This window comes from Engystomops pustulosus, chromosome 6 (genome assembly GCF_040894005.1).
Source record: "Engystomops pustulosus chromosome 6, aEngPut4.maternal, whole genome shotgun sequence".
NCBI classification, from domain to species: Eukaryota; Metazoa; Chordata; class Amphibia; order Anura; family Leptodactylidae; genus Engystomops; species Engystomops pustulosus.
The window spans coordinates 29795752-29814832 of NC_092416.1; the positions used below are offsets into that span (position 1 = coordinate 29795752).

A 19081-nucleotide genomic window follows, 5' to 3' on the forward strand; every position below is an offset into this window, starting at 1 on the left:
CCCAGTGCCCATACATAGTATACCTCCTCCCAGTGCCCATACATAGTATACCTCCTCCCAGTGCCCATACATAGTACACCACCTCCCAGTGCCCATACATAGTATACCTCCTCCCAGTGCCCATACATAGTATACCTCCTCCCAGTGCCCATACATAGTATACCTCCTCTCAGTGCCCATACATAGAATACCACCTCCCAGTGCCCATACATAGTATACCTCCTCCCAGTGCCCATACATAGTACACCACCTCCCAGTGCCCATACATAGTATACCTCCTCCCAGTGCCCATACATAGTATACCTCCTCCCAGTGCCCATACATTGTATACCACCTCCCAGTGCCCATACATAGTATACCACCTCCCAGTGCCCATACATAGTATACCTCCTCCCAGTGCCCATACATAGTATACCTCCTCTCAGTGCCCATACATAGAATACCACCTCCCAGTGCCCATACATAGTGTACCTCCTCCCAGTGCCCATACATAGTATACTGCCTCCCAGTGCCCATACATAGTATACCTCCTCTCAGTGCCCATACATAGTATACCACCTCCCAGTGCCCATACATAGTATACCACCTCCCAGTGCCCATACATAGTATACCTCCTCCCAGTGCCCATACATAGTATACCACCTCCCAGTGCCCATACATTGTATACCACCTCCCAGTGCCCATACATAGTACACCACCTCCCAGTGCCCATACATAGTATACCACCTCCCAGTGCCCATACATTGTATACCACCTCCCAGTGCCCATACATAGTATACCTCCTCCCAGTGCCCATACATAGTATACCTCCTCCCAGTGCCCATACATAATATACCTCCTCCCAGTGCCCATACATAGTATACCTCCTCCCAGTGCCCATACATTGTATACCACCTCCCAGTGCCCACCCATAGTATACCTCCTCCCAGTGCCCATCCATAGTATACCACCTCCCAGTACCCATACATTGTATACCACCTCCCAGTGCCCACCCATAGTATACCACCTCCTAGTGCCCACCCATAGTATACCTCCTCCCAGTGCCCATACATAGTATACCACCTCCCAGTACCCATACATTGTATACCACCTCCCAGTGCCCACCCATAGTATACCACCTCCTAGTGCCCACCCATAGTATACCTCCTCCCAGTGCCCATACATAGTATACCACCTCCCAGTACCCATACATTGTATACCACCTCCCAGTGCCCATACATTTTTTACCTCCTCCCAGTGCCCATACATAATATACCTCCTCCCAGTGCCCATACATAGTATACCTCCTCCCAGTGCCCATACATAGTATGCCACCTCCCAGTGCCCATACATACTATACCACCTCCCAGTGCCCATACATAGTATACCGCCTCCCAGTGCCCATACATAGTATACCGCCTCCCAGTGCCCATGCATAGTATACCATCTCCCAGTGCCCATACATAGTATACCACTTCCCAGTGCCCATACATTGTATACCTCCTCCCAGTGCCCATACATAGAATACCACCTCCCAGTGCCCATACATAGTATACCGCCTCCCAGTGCCCATGCATAGTATACCACCCCCCAGTGCCCATACATAGTATACCTCCTCCCAGTGCCCATACATTGTATACCACCTCCCACTGCCCACCCATAGTACACCACCTCCTAGTGCCCACCCATAGTATACCTCCTCCCAGTGCCCATACATAGAATACCACCTCCCAGTGCCCATGCATAGTATACCACCCCCCAGTGCCCATACATAGTATACCACCTCCCAGTGCCCATACATAGTATACCTCCTCCCAGTGCCCATACATTGTATACCACCTCCCAGTGCCCACCCATAGTATACCACCTCCCAGTGCCCATACATTGTGTAGCCCCTCCAAGTGCCCACACATAATAAACCACCCGCACACATTATACATGTATATGTTGAGCCAGACTTTCCTGATACTTTGTCCTTTTATTGAAACTTTCAATAATAACATTACAAAATCAAAATATGAGTGACCCCTCCAGGACTGGCAGTGATCAGCAGCACAGGAACGCCGAGCATGAGGTAGGTAGTGGTTTCACATCATGAGGTCAGGTAAGAGGTAGGTGCATTCACAGTCTCTTATGTACAGGCCAGCCTCTTGTTGTGTCCCAGTCTTTGATGGAGAGCTCCAGATGTCTCCAGACTTCAATGACGTCACAGGGAGCTGAATTTTTGTTACTGTAAAACCCCTCCATCCATTAGAGAAGTACAAGACCCCCCCGGAAAGCTATCCCATCACCCTGGTCCTCCTCACAGCGCAACGTCTTTATTCATGCCACACACCGCCCACGGAGATGTCACCATTATGATATCTACCACTAGACAAGTCAGAGGAGAAGTGCAGTAACCAGCGACTCCAATACATGACACCAGGGACAGCCCGATCACTACCCAAAGATGCAAATAGGATACCAGAACTATGACTATAGAATGATAACGTACAACATGGATCCCACCACCGAGTCCACATGCTTAGAAGAGACAAACACAAGACAGGGGGATGATGCCTGGGCCGGCTGCAGAGATTGACCATTACCTTATTCTACACCTTAACAAAGTGCTGTGTAACATCTAGGGGCTGGAAATGTCTGAGACTGGGGGAACCAAGAAGCTCCCACGCCACACAGACTAACCAGGACCCTGCTGGAGATGCCCCCGGATCAGATTCCCATGGAGGCTTATTCACATTGCAGGGGGCCTGTGCATTGTCACCTCCACCCCGCAGGGAAATGGTCACTCTCTATCCAGTTACTGAGGTTCTGATCTGTGCAGATGAAGGCACTAACCCCTGTAGTAGTTATGGCAGTGGGTCACTATAGGGTAACCCTGTAAAATACTTCACTAATATTGAGATATGGAATATATTGCACTCACAGTGTAGTCTCATATCATGCATTTTCATGACCTATTTTTGCCATATGCCAAAAAGAGAGCTCACAGAACTGAGTGCAGCTCTGGGTGTGACTAGAGTATGGGACTAATCATTATATAGATATGATATTAAGGACATGAAGTGAAGAATAATAATACTGCGACAATGTCCTCAATATTACACTTTAGAGAGCAGATATGTAGAGGTAAGGGCTAGCACCCAATCCTTGTGTAGAAGTTAATAGTAGAGTCCTGTTTGTATTGGCAGAAAAATCTCTTAATATTCAATTCACATTTTTGAAAAACAAAGAACATTTAATAAAAAAAACAAAAAAGAAATGAAAGGAACACAAGATGTTATAATGGTGCGGGGAAGGGGCAGAGGAAGCTGTACATAGGGGGTAAAGCAGCACAGGGGTGCGGTGACTGCGGGGGAGATGGCGGTATTGAGAAGGGGGAATGCTAGCAGTGATTTCATTTGCTTTCTCTAATCATGTGGCACAAGCCCAGGCAGAATAAGCATCCAATGACGTTAGTGAAGAGTCCTGAGGGTTGATTGAAATAAGACAGAGGAAGAGTTAGCCATTCCAGCATGCACAAGGTGGAGAGAGAAGACGCCATTGCAGCCAGTGTAGAAAGCCAGGAGAAGCTGTCAAGGCAAGCACAGGACGACTCTGTACAGACCACTTACCAGGAGTGCAAGCAAGGCGGGTGAGGGACCTAAGCACCATGCAATGGATGGAGGGGTTTTTAATGGCGACTGTTTCTAACCTTGAACATAGAGCGTTGCATTGCCCTCGTCCATGTCAAACATATTGGATCCGGTGCAGATGTAAATGCCACCATCTTCGGGCTGCACATTACGGATGGTCAGGATACCATTGAAGTCCATTGCTCTCTCAGGTAGCTTCCCGCCGTGCTGACGGGTCCACACCAAGGTGTATGCTGGGGACTGAGAAAAGAAAACAAGCAGCATTGACTATAGACTGCACACAAAGGTGAATAAAACGAGAACCTGTACATTGTTATATAGAATACAGCGGTAATGAGTGTTTGTTCCCATCCCATTGCTAATACTCACTGTGCTCTTTGCTGTACATATGAAGGTGACGTCTGATCCCTGTCGGATGCTCTGGACCCTCTGCTCCTCCACAGTCACAGTAATGGGTCTAACCGGAGCGGCTGGATAACATCAAGATCACCAACAAGTAAGACTTCATTGCTCAATAGTCACATGGAACATAACTCAGAATATGCGATGAGAGTGATAAGTGCTAAACACTGGCCAGAGATCAGATACATCATCTAGTATACTGTACATACAATTATCTGGCAGTGCACAGACCAACGACTGTGGAGTGGTGGGAGAGTTTGGATGAAATTCTGCATGTGGAGAATTGGGAGCGTCATTTGGATGAGGCTACAGCGACTAGCAGCCAACGGCACACATATCCCGAGGTGTGATGTGGTAGCAAGACGTTGTACTTTTATACGGCAAGCAACCATCTAATTTCTAAATTGAATATTGATAATGTCTGACTATAGGGTTCAGTTCATAAGAGAAATAATAAGGACACAAACACGATTTACAAACCTCAACAACACTGGATGTGGAGAGTCTCAGGAAGTGGCAGCAGGAATCAAACAATGTACATGTTATATGCAGAACAATAAAGAACTTTTCATCATAGAAATGTTTTTTCTCTGGTCTTCACCATTCCAGAGCCTTCTGTGGCTATAATATGTTTGTGTCTCTACTGTCTTAGAGCCTAATTAGCATAGTTTTAGAGTAGTGTCAGTACCCTATATGATCATTGGGTTCTCTAATGTCAGATGGGTGGTCATGGGGTGGAGCCAAGGCCGGATTATAGGGGGGCTCCCGGGGCCTGAGCCCATGGGCCCCCACCGCTTTGCCCTTGAAGGGCCCCCCAAAAAAAGTGGGAAATGAATCGCCCACTGTGTATTTGGGACCGTGCTGTGTACATGGGGCATGACCCGACTTCAGCCTATGGCAAAGCCAGGGAACAATACCTTCCCTGCTCTGCCATTAGACGTTCCGAGAAAAATCAAGATAGCACACCTTGGTACACCTCCGACCAAACGCCCTTTTCTGTGCACAGTATTGTGTCGTGGTGTGCATAGTGCAGCCGTGGCACAATACTAGCATAGACACTTTATAAATACATGTGCAACCAGTTTGCATATGTATTTATGTGCAGTCTATGCCAGAATTCTGGCGCAGACTGCATATTAAATCTGGGCATATAGCTCTGTACAGATTACAGCGTGTGTGCAGCAATCTAATCTATGACATAAGTGAATTTTGCATGGGTGCCAAGACCCCAGGTAAAAATTTTCAGCCTAGTTCTATCTGCACCTCAATTTTTTTTTTTTTATATATGGCTCCCATGTCTGAGGTAAGAGAACAATGAACATAACAGCACTGCTAAGTGTCAGAGGATTCATTTTCGGGTGACCCAAGGTTTCTGGGCTCTTACCATGGACGATGAGCTCTGCTTTGCTGGTGTTCACATACTGGTAGTTGCGGCAAGTACAGATGTAGACTCCAGAATCTGATGGCTGCAGGCTCGGGAAGTGCAGGATCTCCCCTGAGACACAAAAGTTTTGGTGATGACAGATGAAAACATAGACATAGACAGATATCTGTGAAGAACCATGGAAGGCTATGGAGGAAATTCTCATCTCTATACAGGAATATTCCTGCCAGAACTAATATCACACATTTGTAGGCAACTCTTAATACACCTCTATTTCTGGCCTTATTTTACCTCTTTCACGCAGTTGGGAAATAGAAGAAAGAGGTCGTCCATCTTCTCGTGACCAGAAGTAATAGTATGGAGGATCACCACTTCCTTGGCACCGGAGACTTATCTCACCGCCTGCAGGGACCGTCTTCCTCTCAGGGTAAATCTGGACAATGAAGGTTGATCGTCTGTCTGAAATGGAAGTGGGATCACTATTACCCCGGGCAGGGTATCATGTCATGTATAATGAGACAGGGGTAGGAAAGTAAAGTTCTTACCCTCTGGGACACATTTCTGCCCCCGGATGCTGGGATTACCAGTGTATCCCGCTGCACACCTGTCACAGAAGACAAAACCATGAACATCCATTATTGGCATTGCTATTGATATATTTTCCTTGGTACAGGGAAAAAACGGTGAAAAAAAAGTCCCATTTATGTGAAACCTACCAATGTTAAGCCACAGTATATACTATATGCCAAAGGGTGGACATGAGATGCTAAATGTAGGACATATGATCCTTCCCTGTACCTCAGACAACATTGATAGACGTAGGACTGATTCACACGGGTCGGTCATAGGTATATGGCTAAACTGTAGCTGAAAAATAGGCTGTTATGATCTGTAGATGTATATTATCTTTCCTTTACATAGGACTGACCTCTCGCAGTACTGCCCCGTATACCCTATAGGGCAGGCCGTGCACCTATAGCCACCAGCACCATCTGTCTCGCAGGTCTTGGAGAATCTGAAATTAAACACATGAATATCTCAAAGAATATAAGATGACATAATCGTCCTCATGACTGAACACAATAGGTGGGTAACATCCATTTCCCGATGTAATACTACAGCTATGGTGATGAGTATATAATATTACACCTATGGTATACATGCACTACACTTATAATGATGATTATATAATATAACACCTGATGTGATGAGACATGTATATAACAACCACGTACACATTGTGGTAACCTGTGGTTCTACTTACTGGTTCTCGGGGTCACTTAATGGGCATGCACAGGGTTGGCAATCCTCTGGAGTTCCCGCTGTGGCATCGCCATAGAAGCCGGGTGCACACTTGTCACAGAACTCGCCCGCAGTGTTGTGCAAACAGCTCTAGAAAAATTTGAGAGACACAATTAAAAACTACTCAAGGTGGTAATATGTGGCTCCGATCATACCTGTCCTAAAATCCTAAATATGTCCGAAAAATGTAATGTCTCATGCCCAAAACCAAATAGTCCTGAATAATACTTACTGAGCAGACACTGGTCTCTGGGTGACAAGTCTCTGAATGTCCGTTGCAATCACAGGGTTCACAGTGTCCGAGGTAGAGGCCTCCTCCAGTGCGGGAATAACCAGGGGCACAGTCCTGTCATAGAGATCACATGGTCAGGGCAAACAGAAATAATGGTGGTAAAAGTGGCCCCATCCCTTTGTTGTTTGTCCTCTCCCAGAGCAAAGGATTCATGGTGCTGTATTTCCTTTGGTCTCACCTGGCAGGACAATCCTCTGTAGCCCGGGGGGCAGCGGCACTCCTCTACCTCGAGGGCCTGGGGCAGGCTGGTGTATGACGGCCCGGCTGCCTCCATGCTCACACCGGTAATGCCAGCGGATATCATGTCAGTGGAGTAAGATGCTCGTATGAGAATCTCATCCAGATCTGCTAGCACCATCATCAGATGCTCCCGCGTGGCTTGCTGCCCATCTGGACGCTTCCATTGACTCTGCAGGGGCGAGATAACCATAAAATTATAGGGATGTTTATCATGTCTCGGCACATAGAGGATTATTCCCATGACAGTATTACCTCTCTGAATGCAATCTCAAATGTTTTGCTCTCGCGGGGGCGCAGTTCAGTCTGATAGGCCACCAAGGTGATATCGTTACCCTGCAAGTGAATACAGAGCCTATTAGGACCGCTCACATGCAACAACGCTCTCATTTCGATGGCCTGCGACTGCCAGATAAGAACTGGATCTTCTGACTTAATCATATACTTGGAGAAATGTCACAATAATTGTGGCTCTGTATTGCACATTAGTATAAAATATCTCAGGTTTTACCGTGATCTGCACATCAGCATCAGGCAGCGGTGACCCCCGGATTCCGGAAGTGTAGGTCAACGTGTAGCGCAGCGTTCCACCGTAAGATGTTACCTACAGGAATAACATATGGGGTAATCAAAAATTATTCATTTTTCCCCAATGAACAAGCCCAAGATAAAACGGGGAGAGTAATGAAGAACAAGACCAAAGGGAACTCAGATGGTGCCTAATCCTAAATGGGAGGTATATGGAGTCAGTGTCTTTACCTTATCCCCTAGAAAAACCTTAGGTAATGACCAGTAGAAAACCCCTTCAGGGAACAGAGAGAAGCCTTTGTAGAGCAGAGTGTACTAGGAAAAGAACAGAGCACGGTATAGATACAAGATCGTAACATCCATGTAATGTCCCATGCACACACAGGACCCGTCTTTACTCCCCATGCACCAAGCACAGCACACGGTGGGGACCATTGTACCTTTTCCGCTCCTCTTAGTCCTGGTGTCTGAGAGAACAGGACATTAGTGGAGTCCTGACGAGCGGACCGCGCCGAGGCTCCGGCCTTGAGGTATGGAAATGGAAGGTTACGGTAAAGAAGGATGCGGTGCAATAAAACACAGCGACTAATGAAATACACAGGACAGAAGTACAGTTGTGGGCATTGGTGAGGTCTCGTACCTCTTGTGTAGCTCTTTGGGGAAAGCGGCCTGGAGCACCGGACAGAGGAAATATGTGACTTCTTGCACGAGACTGTGCATTATCATGGTCACGATGGCGGCGGATAGAAGGTGATGGAGGACCAACAGGTGAAACCACAGGAGACGGCGGAAGGACTGCGTCCTCCTTTGACGCATCTGTTTTGTTTTGGGAGGGACCAGAGGAAAAGCTAGACATAAGCTCCCAAATCTGACGGTCCTTTTCCTCCTGCGTTTCATCCATCTGCAGGTGAATTGCAAAGTGCAGAAGACAGAGGAAGAAAGAAGGAAATAAATAGAGAACGACAAGAGGGTGTTAGAGACAAAACATGCAGAGATAAGTGATAGGAGCATGGGATGAACTAAAGCTATAGATAGAAGGTTAGGAAAGGCCCAAAATTCAAGGGTTTAAGGGGACACTGTCACCAGATTTAACTCCATTAAACCACCAGCCCCTTAAACTAATGTCCTTCCTAGAAATTTTAATGTGAAATCTCACCCATCTAACTTTTAAAAATCTTCCCCAAAGTCATGTGAAAATGAGCCGAGAAGAGTCACAGATGCCAAGTTTAGAGGCTGTAGGGGGATTGTCATTTCAGACGCCCATATCTTTGGTTCTAGTATCTAGAAACATGCTGGTGTCATATTAAAGATAAGAATATCATCTTTCGCATTACATCAGGCTTTGTTGTTATACCGGAGATACTGGTAGTTATAGACAAAGTTGGAAACCACAAGCTTGATGTGAACTGAAAGTTGAGACTCTGATCTTTAAAATGACCCCAGATGCATGTTTCTAAGTACTACAGAACCAAATATAAGGGCATCTTAAGTGACATGGCCTCTGCAACCTCTTGGCCTGACTCATCTCGGGCCAAAGATGACCCCTCTCTACTAATTTTCACATGACTTTGGGGGAGATTTTTTTTGTAGGTAAACAGTTTAGAGGGAAATATAGAAAGGAGATTTCATATCCTACTTATCGGTAGGGGAACTAGAGGTTTAAAATCTGGGGTAAAATCTGGTGACAGGTTCCCTTTTAATGTAATAAAGAAGGGGATCCATCCACAGCAGGGCTATGCATCATGACTATGCCAACACTCCCCATGCATCCAGAAAAACACAAGCACCGGGCAAGAATGAAGGAGCAAACAGAGGGGTCAAAAAAGGAAAGGCTGATAGATTAGAGAGGTCAGAGAAGGTGGAAAAAAACACAAACTAAACATAAAACCTGCACTACATAAACAGGACCAGGGTGACTATATAGACCCTAGCGGACCAAAGAACACACATGTTGCCATGCATTGTATCACACTGCAATCCTCTAACCCTGCTACCTGGGCTTGTCGGCGGAAGCGATGGGGAGACTCGTGATTTTCGTTAAGATCTCCGGAAGCAATTTTTTTGCGCATTTCTTCTTCTGTCAGTGAAGATTCGTTCTGCTGGATGTATAGTTTTGTTACCTCTATTGATACTACAATTTCTGCACTTTTGATCCGGACTATCACAGCATCCAAACCAATAAAGCAGCAAACATGCAACGTGCCCAGGATAAGGTATACTGGGATAAGATCAGCTAAACTGAGACAGGGATCAGTAAAGGATCAGGTCTGTTTTTTGCGGGATAATTCGGTAGGATTAGGGTTGCACCGATACCAGAGTTTTGAGTGTGATACGATACCCAGAGAAGTACCCAGAAAAAAAAGAATAATCTGAATCTCAACCAGCGTTTTTCAAGGAGAGTTTTAGTTTTTATGAAAGTTTATTATATGTATTAAGGTATTATATGTAATATAAGGTTGTCCAGTCAAAGTTAATATAAAATGTATAATTTATTTTTTGTATTATACATTTTTATTAATTCAATTTAACTGTATTAATTATAGGTTTTAAAAAAAGGATAATGTAGTGATATATAGAGAGATCTCTGAGAAGATCCATCTCTATATACCAGTGCATGGGGTTTGTGCTTCAGTGTAACTCTATGGAAGCTGTAGTCCTCACCAGTAAGTCTATAATCTGTTGGACAGAGGCTCTGTCCTGTATGGCTATGGCACAAAATGCAGTTTGTCTGTGTATGATGCAGGGGGCGCCAGATTCAGGATTTCTGGCACCCGTTCTTCATGAATGCTGGGTTTTGATGCAAAACTATGCCAGGTCGGTCCTAGCATAGTTTTGCTCGCCTAAGCCTCTTGATGTATTTGGCGCAACAAGGGGGTATATGATAAATATCCCTATAGGAGTCTGTAGAACAGCAGAAGTCATTCAGTACTGAAAATGACAAAAAGCCAAAATTGAACTGTTCTGAGTTTGAAAGTATTGAACAAGTATTGAAGTCTCGACACATTGTGCAATTCTACGGAGGATTAGTTAAAGGGTCAGGTAAGACGACCCATGCTGAACTGACCATAAAGGGGCCATAATCTGTAAATGATTCCTGAATTAGAAAAAACACAGCACAACAACAACAATAAAAAAGCCAATCCAGCTCGTATCATATAAATGGTCAATATATAATTCAAATCAAATCAGATATATATATATCTATATAGGAAATGGCAGCACACCAGATACAATAGTTTATAAAAATTAGAATACTTTTATTACTTAAGAAAGGCTCCTGAGATGTAGGGGTCAAAATGTTGCTGACAAATGCTAATAAAAGTTCACTAATATATATTACATATGGTATGTCACCATTTTATTTTTCAGTACTTGGAAGGACCCTGCTGCTCTCTTAAATATATACATATATACATACACACACACACACACACATACACATACAATATTTCTATTTCTACATATTTCTAACTTGTCACCACCATGAGTTCATAAAGCCACACACACACTCATGCAGCTCCATGCATGGTCCTATACCTTGTGTGCTCGACGCAAGCGAGCAAAGAGCATCTCCCTCTGAATACACAAAAGAAACAGAGACAAGATCAGCCAAGGGGTGCACATGAGATGAGTACGTGAGGCAGGGCGATTGTTAGCCGGGTCCTTAATGCAATAACTTGAAGGCACCTCCCCACTCCCTGGCAGGATGTCAGGTCTCCACTACTAAGCTCCCGTGGTCTTATAACTTTGAAACTGCTAAAAGATGGCGCAATTTTTTATCAGATCTTATGCTTTGAAAATGTTTGCAAGCGATAAGAAACTGCCCATGGAGGCCTTATGTTCTTCAAAACAAAGTCACATTCCCAGTAAAGGAGCAAAGTAAACGGCGGTGCTACCAATCAATACCACCAGACTGTAGCAAGCATGCGGTGGCTGCAGGTCAGAGGTCATTGTAGTTGTCCTCTGGTTTTTCTGGCAGCTCAGCCTCCAGTCACCTGCGCTGAAAAGCGGTTATCTGCTTTTTATCCCCCTAATTGCTTAGAAGTAGATCATGGGTTGTCGCACTTGTAGAGTATAAAACAAGCAGAATGGATGAGGTTTAAAAAAAAAGATCTGCACTGTAAATTGAACTGTTACATAGTTCATGTGGTTAAAAAAAGACACATGTCCATCAAGTTCAACCAAGGAACTGATCTTAAAAGGAACCTGTCACCAGGGACCTCATTTTCACTAAAGACGGGTTGCAGAAGCCCATCACAGCTGCAGTGCAAATCTGCCTTTTCTAAGCATTTGCATTACAATATAATTGTGAGTTAAAACTTACCTTGCATCCTGACAAAATCCCGGGGTAGTCACAGGGGCTGGACTTTGGTTTGGATGCATTTCAAAAAACAACATGTGACTTGTCTGTGTTACTCACTCCTGAGAGCATGACCCCCACCTTTGTGCTCCTGTACAGCTCCACCTCCTGCTCCTTCACAGAGCTCACAGCCTGGTCAGCCTGACATCAGTAGGGGAGGGAGGAGCTGCACAGGAGCACAAAGATGGAGGAAGCCTGCAGCTCAGACAAGTCACATGTTGTTTTTTGAAATGCATCCAAACCAAAGTCCAGCCTCTGTGACTACCCCAGGATTTTGTTAGGATGCAAGAGTAAGTTATAACACACAATTATATTGTAATGCAAATGCTTAGAAAAGGCAGAGAGGCATTCAGTGGCGTAACTAGAAGCTGATGGGCCCCAGTGCAAAGTCTGTGCCAGGTCCTCGACTATGATGTATGGTTTATAGTAATAGTCTTCTCATATGGGAAAGTGACACCATAAGGGCCCCCTAAACCTCTTGGGCCCTGGTGCGACTGCAACCTCTGTACTCCCTCAAGTTACGCCTCTGGAGGCATGTTTGCACTGCAGGTGTCATGTGCTTTTACAATCTGTCTTTAGTGAAAATGAGGTCCCTGGTGACAGGTTCCCTTTAAATCTGCAAAAAAAAAAAAAAATTTATACTGCATAATTTTACAATGTTGCAAAGCAAGGGTAAATTTTAAGTCAGATTCCAGATATCCACAATATACATATATATTTACTCCGACCATAGAAATAAATACTTTTAGATATTGAATGCACTAGTTCAGTGGTGGCGATCCTATGGCACGGGTGCCCTCTGTGTGTTCACAAGACAGGTGACAGGACACCTCCTCTTGAAGTTCCAGGACTTTCTGTACCCAGTGCTATATTAAAGCAACACATCCTTGGCTACCTGAGACTGCAAGAAGAGTGAGAAGAATTGGAAAGGGCTTTCTTTGGAGCTCTGGTCCCAGGCCCCGTGATTCTTCCAGCTAAGAAGGAATGTATATGGGAGATTTAATGATAATTCGGATTTTCCCTCCTTCTTACAACATATTGGTGTCCTCAGGGCGTTTACAAGATTTAAAGCTGAGGCAGAGCAATTAAAAATAGGTTAGTACTTAAAATGCTCTTTACGATAAGTAAGTGGGTTTTGGCTGTAGTTCGGGCACTCGGACTCTAAAAGGTTTGCCATCACTACACTAGTTTTTCCTACATCAAAGCCAGTCTTTTGCTGCACCACCGTTCTTGTGATCAGTCATGAGTCTACCGCCTGCTCCTGAAGCCCATTGATCATGACTGATTTTGTTCCAACAAACTAAATCCAAGCGTTTGTGCGATTTACTGGACCGAGTTCAGTTCTGGTTCAGTCCAGTAAAACCAGCAAGCACACGGAGTGAGTTAGTTACTCATTGGCGTTTAGTGTTATGTGCAGAGTATGGAGGGAAAGACCACCACGGCTGTCACTCTCTGGTTATTACCTTATCCCCTTGGTAATTCTCTGGAAGCTGCCAGTAAAAGGACTCCTGTCCCAGCTGGTCAAATTGTCGATAAGACAGCTGTGGCCCTTGGGTGGACATCTCCACAATAAATCCAGAAGTGATACGGACACTCCGCTGACGGTTCACAATGGCAAAGTTCTGGAAGTTTCCAGGAAGGAACGGGCTGGTGATCTAGAATCATGAAAAGAGAAATATTTGGGGTCACGCAAAGAAAAGGGAAATCCCAGCTAAGACCAACACCCAACATGGGCACAACGCATCAGAGATCCCGGCTCTCACCAGTTCACGATGATAGCTGGAGCTGGTACACTGCTGAGTAACACCCATACAGAAGCATGGCAGACAGCCGTCTGGATTGTCTGCACTGAGGTAGAAGTGATTGGGGCGGCAGGTGCTGCATGTAAGACCCTCCACATGGGACTGCAGAAAAAATCAGGTAAAGACATTGGTGACCAAAAATAGTTTTCATTACCACATAACCAAGAGAAGTAATTTTTTTTCAATTACCCATAGAATAAAAGTATTTGTGAATGTTTCATCCAAGATTTTACTTTGTTCTTTTTATATGTCTTTTCAAAGCTTTATGGTCAGATTTACGGTCAATGACAGTAGAAAATTACTCCCCTGGACCTATTCTATCTTTTGCAGCCGGGCAGTCAGCTCATATAGGGCGCCGTGTGCATGAGCCCATAGAAAGCACTAAAGAGTTACTGAAAACAAAAGATGCCCTTACCTTACATGGGCACTGGCGCTGGGAGTCACAGGTGCTACTTATACTGCCCCTCAGATCACACTGACAGCCGGGACCAGGACCGGAACTCGCTGAAACAATATCAACATATATACATTTATACTTACATACAAAAAAGTGATGGAGATATAATCACCAGAGAGTAATAACATACGTGTGCAGGGCTGTCCTCGCACGGGGTCTCCTCTGTAGCCAGGGGCACATCTGCAACAACACAGGATTTCAGTGCCATCTTAGACAGAAACACAAGTACCTCAAAACAAAACCAAGACTAAAGAAGCTATCATCACCTCTCACACTGACGTCCAATGTAACCAATAGGACAGGAGTCACACGTGGGCTGACCGTCTGAGTCCAGGAAACATGTGCCAAAGTATCTGAAAGGAAAAGCCAAGAACAGGTAAGAGACGGGCACAACTCCTTCACCACTGACTCCAGAGCAATCACAACATACTGGCTGGATGTGCCCCGGCACGGGCAAGGCTGGCAATCACTAGGACTTCCACGTCTAGGGTCTCCATAGAAGCCAGGCTTACAACGTTCACACTTGGCTCCCTCTGTGTTGTGTTGGCAGTTCTGAAATAAAGTGAATTTACATATAAGCCGTGTGATACACAGTGGAGCGACACCTAACGCTAGCACCTAACAGGCGCTCACTCACCAGGCACTCTCCGGTCTCTCCGTCACACTCTGTGGAGTGGCCACCACACTGACAGCGCTCACAGGTGCCCAGGTAAAGACCGCTGGTGGAGCGGGTAAACCCAATGTCGCAGTCCTGTGGGGATGAAACACAGATGAATCAGAACCACATAAGTGTTGATACACATAATACATAAAGTATCAACTCCTCAAACCTGGCAGGATGGTCCTGTGTAGCCGATTGGGCAGGAACACTTTTCCACCTCCACTGCTTGCTTCTGTCCGGTGGTGTGGGGCACAGCGATGTCCATGTGGATGTTAGAGATTCTGTAAAGAAGAGCATGACAGGTTCAGGTTCACAGCCTGGACCAGCACTCTGGTGTCTACCATCCTGTTTGGGTGATTACCGGCTTTCAATCATCCTCTCAGCATAAGATGCCCGGATCATAAGAACATCGATATCAGCAAGCGCCATCAGTAGGTGTTCTCTGGTGGCATCTTGACCATCTGTGCGCCGCCATGAACTCTGCCAAAGGAACATATAGCGTTCAAAGGGGACTTTTAGCAACACTTTGATGGTTATTATCCATGAGGGGGCAAAAATCACACAGATCTACATTATTACACATTCTATTACATTACATGGGAGGATTATTTATTAAAGGCAACCCGTCACCAGATTTTACCCCAGATTTTAAACTAGAAGCCTCCTCAAAGAGTCATATTTTGAGTTGAGACAAGTTAAGGGGCCACAGGATGCTGATATAAGCTGACATCCTCCCTGCAGCCTTTAAAATTAGGGTAAAATATGATTCTTCTTTGCTCATTTTCACATAATTTTGGAGGTGTTTTTTTTATAGGTAAATGGGTGAGATTTCATGCAAAAGAGGGAATTGTATTAAGGACATTTCATACCATACCTAAAGGGGGCTGATAGATTAATGGAATACAATCTGGTGACAGATTTCATTTAGGTTTTAAGTGCAATAAATATTCAATAAGGATAATCATTCAACCACATTGTCGTACTTCTCACCTCACGGAAAGGAATGGTGATTGTAAATGGGAAACCAGAAGGGGTCTGAATGCTTGCATAATGCTCCAAGAAGATCCCATTGCCTTGCAAGACAACATATGGCTGTGCATCCAAAGTCCGGGCCCCCAATGGGGCTTCATATGTGATGGTGTAGCGCAGTTCGCCGCCATAAGATGTCACCTGAAATGAATACATTTCCAAAGTTACAAATAAATTTGGAAATTGTATGAACATTTTGCCACATGCAATCATAAGTTCATGCAGTGCTTGAGTCTTTACAGCCAGGGACTGGTCATACCCCACAAGTTGGGATTTCAGGACTTTGCACTGAAGGATACAGAACTTTGTATTGGGTTCATAGATACCTTGTCTCCTTTAAATCGCTCTGGCAGTACCCAAAAATATGTATCTTGGGGGATGTTGTTGAAAGCACTGAACGTCAGTTCTGTAGGACCGGTCACACTTATGCCTTCGCTGTATGTCTGGGTGCTGGCTGCGTTGGTGATGGAAAAGGGTGCTCTCTCATGACTGTCATAGGTGGACTGGACCTGTAAGCAGGAGTAAGACAGATCAGTCACACAAAACTAGTGAAGGACCACAGTACACTTATGGATACATAAGAGAATCCTGGACCTGGTCTCTGTTCCAATAAGAGCTTGAACACTCCCGGGTGACCCCCATACAGAAACATTTCAAGCAGCCATCTTGGTTTTTATCACTGAGGTAGAAAGTTCCAGTTTTACATTCATTGCACAGCTTTCCTGAGACATGAGGCTGGAAAAAAAAAAGACAAATGTTTATGAGAAGGAAAAATAATAATAAATTTCATTCTACAATTATAACATTGTGCCCCTTACCTTACACACACAGGTATTAGGAGACGATACGGCACTTCCCCTATCGTCACATTTCGCTGTTTCACCAGCTGCAAGATACAAGGAAGCTCAATGAATGAAAGTTTCTTGGTCTACATATACAAGGATTCTAGGAGCAAGGGTTACAATATACATTATTAAAATTCCCTATTTTTGGCATCTCCAAGAACATCCGTATTCTTCATCTCGACATTTATCCTGCCCCCATAACAGCATCATTGCAAAAATGGAAAGCACACAGGATATACTGACCGGTCTTCTCACATCGTCCTCCAGGCTTCATGGGGTCTCCTTCATATCCCACTGCACATCTAGGGGAGGATACATGCTGTTACTATACACTAACGTATATGGTGCATACGTTATACTGATACCATTAGCGACCACCCACATGTTATTTATCATTCACATAATACTAAAAAGGATATGTCTGACACTTGTTTGGGGTCAGTCAGCCTGAGCTCAAACATTGAGAATTATCAGATGTATCAGAGGAAATCTCATGTCTATTTCTTAAAATTGTAATATACAATATGCACTGCAGGTCCAAAGATAATTACCTTTCACATCGCCGCCCGGTATAACCTTCTAAACAGTTATCACAGGTGGGTTGTCCATCGGTGTCCAAAAAGCAGGTGTCTGAATACCTGTAGAGACATCGAATGTTAACCTTCTGCAGAAATCCAGGTAGTGGTTAGCAAGCCTTGTGATATGTGACTGACCTGCGTCGGGGGTCCATGAGTGGGCAGGGACATGGTCGACAAGCATCTGCAGTACCTCTGGTGGGGTCCCCGAAAAATCCTGCTTTACATTTATTGCACTGTGGTCCCTCAGTGTTGTGCTGGCAATTCTTAGGAGAAGAAGGAAACAGGATAAAACATAAACTATCTACTTTAAATGATATCAAAGCGTTGTTGTGGCACAGTTGGAGATTTTCTGCTCTATATGGTATTAGAAGGACTCATGTCAGGAGGTATTAGAGAAGTATAGGGGCAAGATTGGTGATATGACATGTTTCCTGTCCTCACCGTGCATATAAAAACTACCACTTACTATGCAGTAGCCATTCTCAGAGTAGCACGAGCTGGCGTGGCCATTACAATTGCATCCAGAGCAAGTACCAAGGAAAGGTCCACCAGGAATGCGTTCAAACTGTGGGGAGCAAGTCTCACAGGAAAGGCCAGAATAGCCAGCAGGGCATCTAAAATAACCAAACAACAGTCAATTTTTTTAATATTAGCCAGAAAATAAGCGGTCAATAGTTCATAACAGATCATAGGCTACACAATATTTTCTTTACAATTAGTGCTCTGAATACAGACCTGCACTCCTCAACGCCCAGGGCCACCCCAAGCTGCGTGTACTCCACAGAGGTTGTGTCCATGATGATGTCCGCCAGGCCGACGCTGGCCATTTTGTTATCATACACGGTCTGAATCATTATAGCTTCCAGATTCTGAAGTGTCATCATCAGGTCCTCACGGGTCACTACTGCACCAGACTCATGCTGCCAGTTTTCCTGCGGTTGGGAGAAGACAAGAAGTGAATTACAAGTTGACAAGTAGATGTATCCTGTCTTATAGTGCACTTAGTGATGGCGGAGGTTCATATGAAAGCAAAACAACAATGTATTCAAACTATGGACAAATAATGTGCTTTGAGGCAAGCTATAAAGCTCCAGCGTGGTAATAGCCCTATGCCTTATCCTTTGCTTCCTGCAGACTTAGTCACAGTTGGATAAATACATAATGGTCACTGACTCCACATCAAGACAAAAGAGAAGGGACCCAGTAAAGCTATGATGGAAGGTAATGGTAGATGATATACAGGTACTTTCCCATCTCTAAAGAGTCCTATCCCTACAGAGTCTGTGCATAATGCAGAGGAGGACTTACTGGAGTGGTTGGGTTGTCATTTTCATTGGAAGCTCACCTCTGTGAATTGGACTATCCTCTGGTTCACAATGGTTGGCTGAGTAGATGATTGAACTCGATAGATAAGTTTTTTCCCATTCCCAATAAGAACCACATCAGACTTTCTCACAGGCTCTGACTGACCCCGTGTCAGACCATACCGAACTTTATAACGGAGGGACCCTCCATAGGAGTCCACCTGAAATGAGAGGCAAGATTGTATAAGGTACCAGTCAGAACACAGCGACAGCATGTCAGAAGACT

General features: G+C 44.8%; 1 protein-coding gene across 13 annotated transcripts in view; it reads right to left on the reverse strand.

Annotated features, from left to right (window-relative positions):
- The window catches only part of HSPG2 (heparan sulfate proteoglycan 2), a 97445-nt gene that overhangs the window by 25681 nt on the left and 52683 nt on the right, over positions 1-19081 (reverse strand). For 10 of the 13 annotated variants that reach the window (XM_072155396.1, XM_072155393.1, XM_072155389.1 and 7 more), the window contains 35 exons: positions 18837-19016; positions 18227-18423; positions 17958-18105; positions 17627-17754; positions 17465-17551; positions 17157-17215; positions 16887-16954; positions 16663-16803; positions 16395-16577; positions 16030-16209; positions 15401-15519; positions 15209-15320; positions 15016-15129; positions 14809-14930; positions 14645-14731; positions 14509-14558; positions 14337-14425; positions 13883-14023; positions 13583-13774; positions 11297-11335; positions 9754-9858; positions 8400-8660; positions 8200-8283; positions 7991-8074; positions 7743-7835; positions 7487-7567; positions 7173-7403; positions 6935-7048; positions 6665-6792; positions 6329-6415; positions 5946-6004; positions 5692-5859; positions 5401-5511; positions 3984-4084; positions 3674-3854 (listed from right to left, as the gene is read on the reverse strand). In XM_072155396.1, coding sequence (XP_072011497.1) covers positions 3674-3854; positions 3984-4084; positions 5401-5511; positions 5692-5859; positions 5946-6004; positions 6329-6415; positions 6665-6792; positions 6935-7048; positions 7173-7403; positions 7487-7567; positions 7743-7835; positions 7991-8074; positions 8200-8283; positions 8400-8660; positions 9754-9858; positions 11297-11335; positions 13583-13774; positions 13883-14023; positions 14337-14425; positions 14509-14558; positions 14645-14731; positions 14809-14930; positions 15016-15129; positions 15209-15320; positions 15401-15519; positions 16030-16209; positions 16395-16577; positions 16663-16803; positions 16887-16954; positions 17157-17215; positions 17465-17551; positions 17627-17754; positions 17958-18105; positions 18227-18423; positions 18837-19016 — 4324 coding nt within the window. The remainder of the gene's footprint in view (positions 1-3673; positions 3855-3983; positions 4085-5400; positions 5512-5691; positions 5860-5945; positions 6005-6328; positions 6416-6664; positions 6793-6934; positions 7049-7172; positions 7404-7486; positions 7568-7742; positions 7836-7990; positions 8075-8199; positions 8284-8399; positions 8661-9753; positions 9859-11296; positions 11336-13582; positions 13775-13882; positions 14024-14336; positions 14426-14508; positions 14559-14644; positions 14732-14808; positions 14931-15015; positions 15130-15208; positions 15321-15400; positions 15520-16029; positions 16210-16394; positions 16578-16662; positions 16804-16886; positions 16955-17156; positions 17216-17464; positions 17552-17626; positions 17755-17957; positions 18106-18226; positions 18424-18836; positions 19017-19081) is intronic. The other 3 variants (XM_072155399.1, XM_072155397.1, XM_072155387.1) reach the window with 2 other exon arrangements.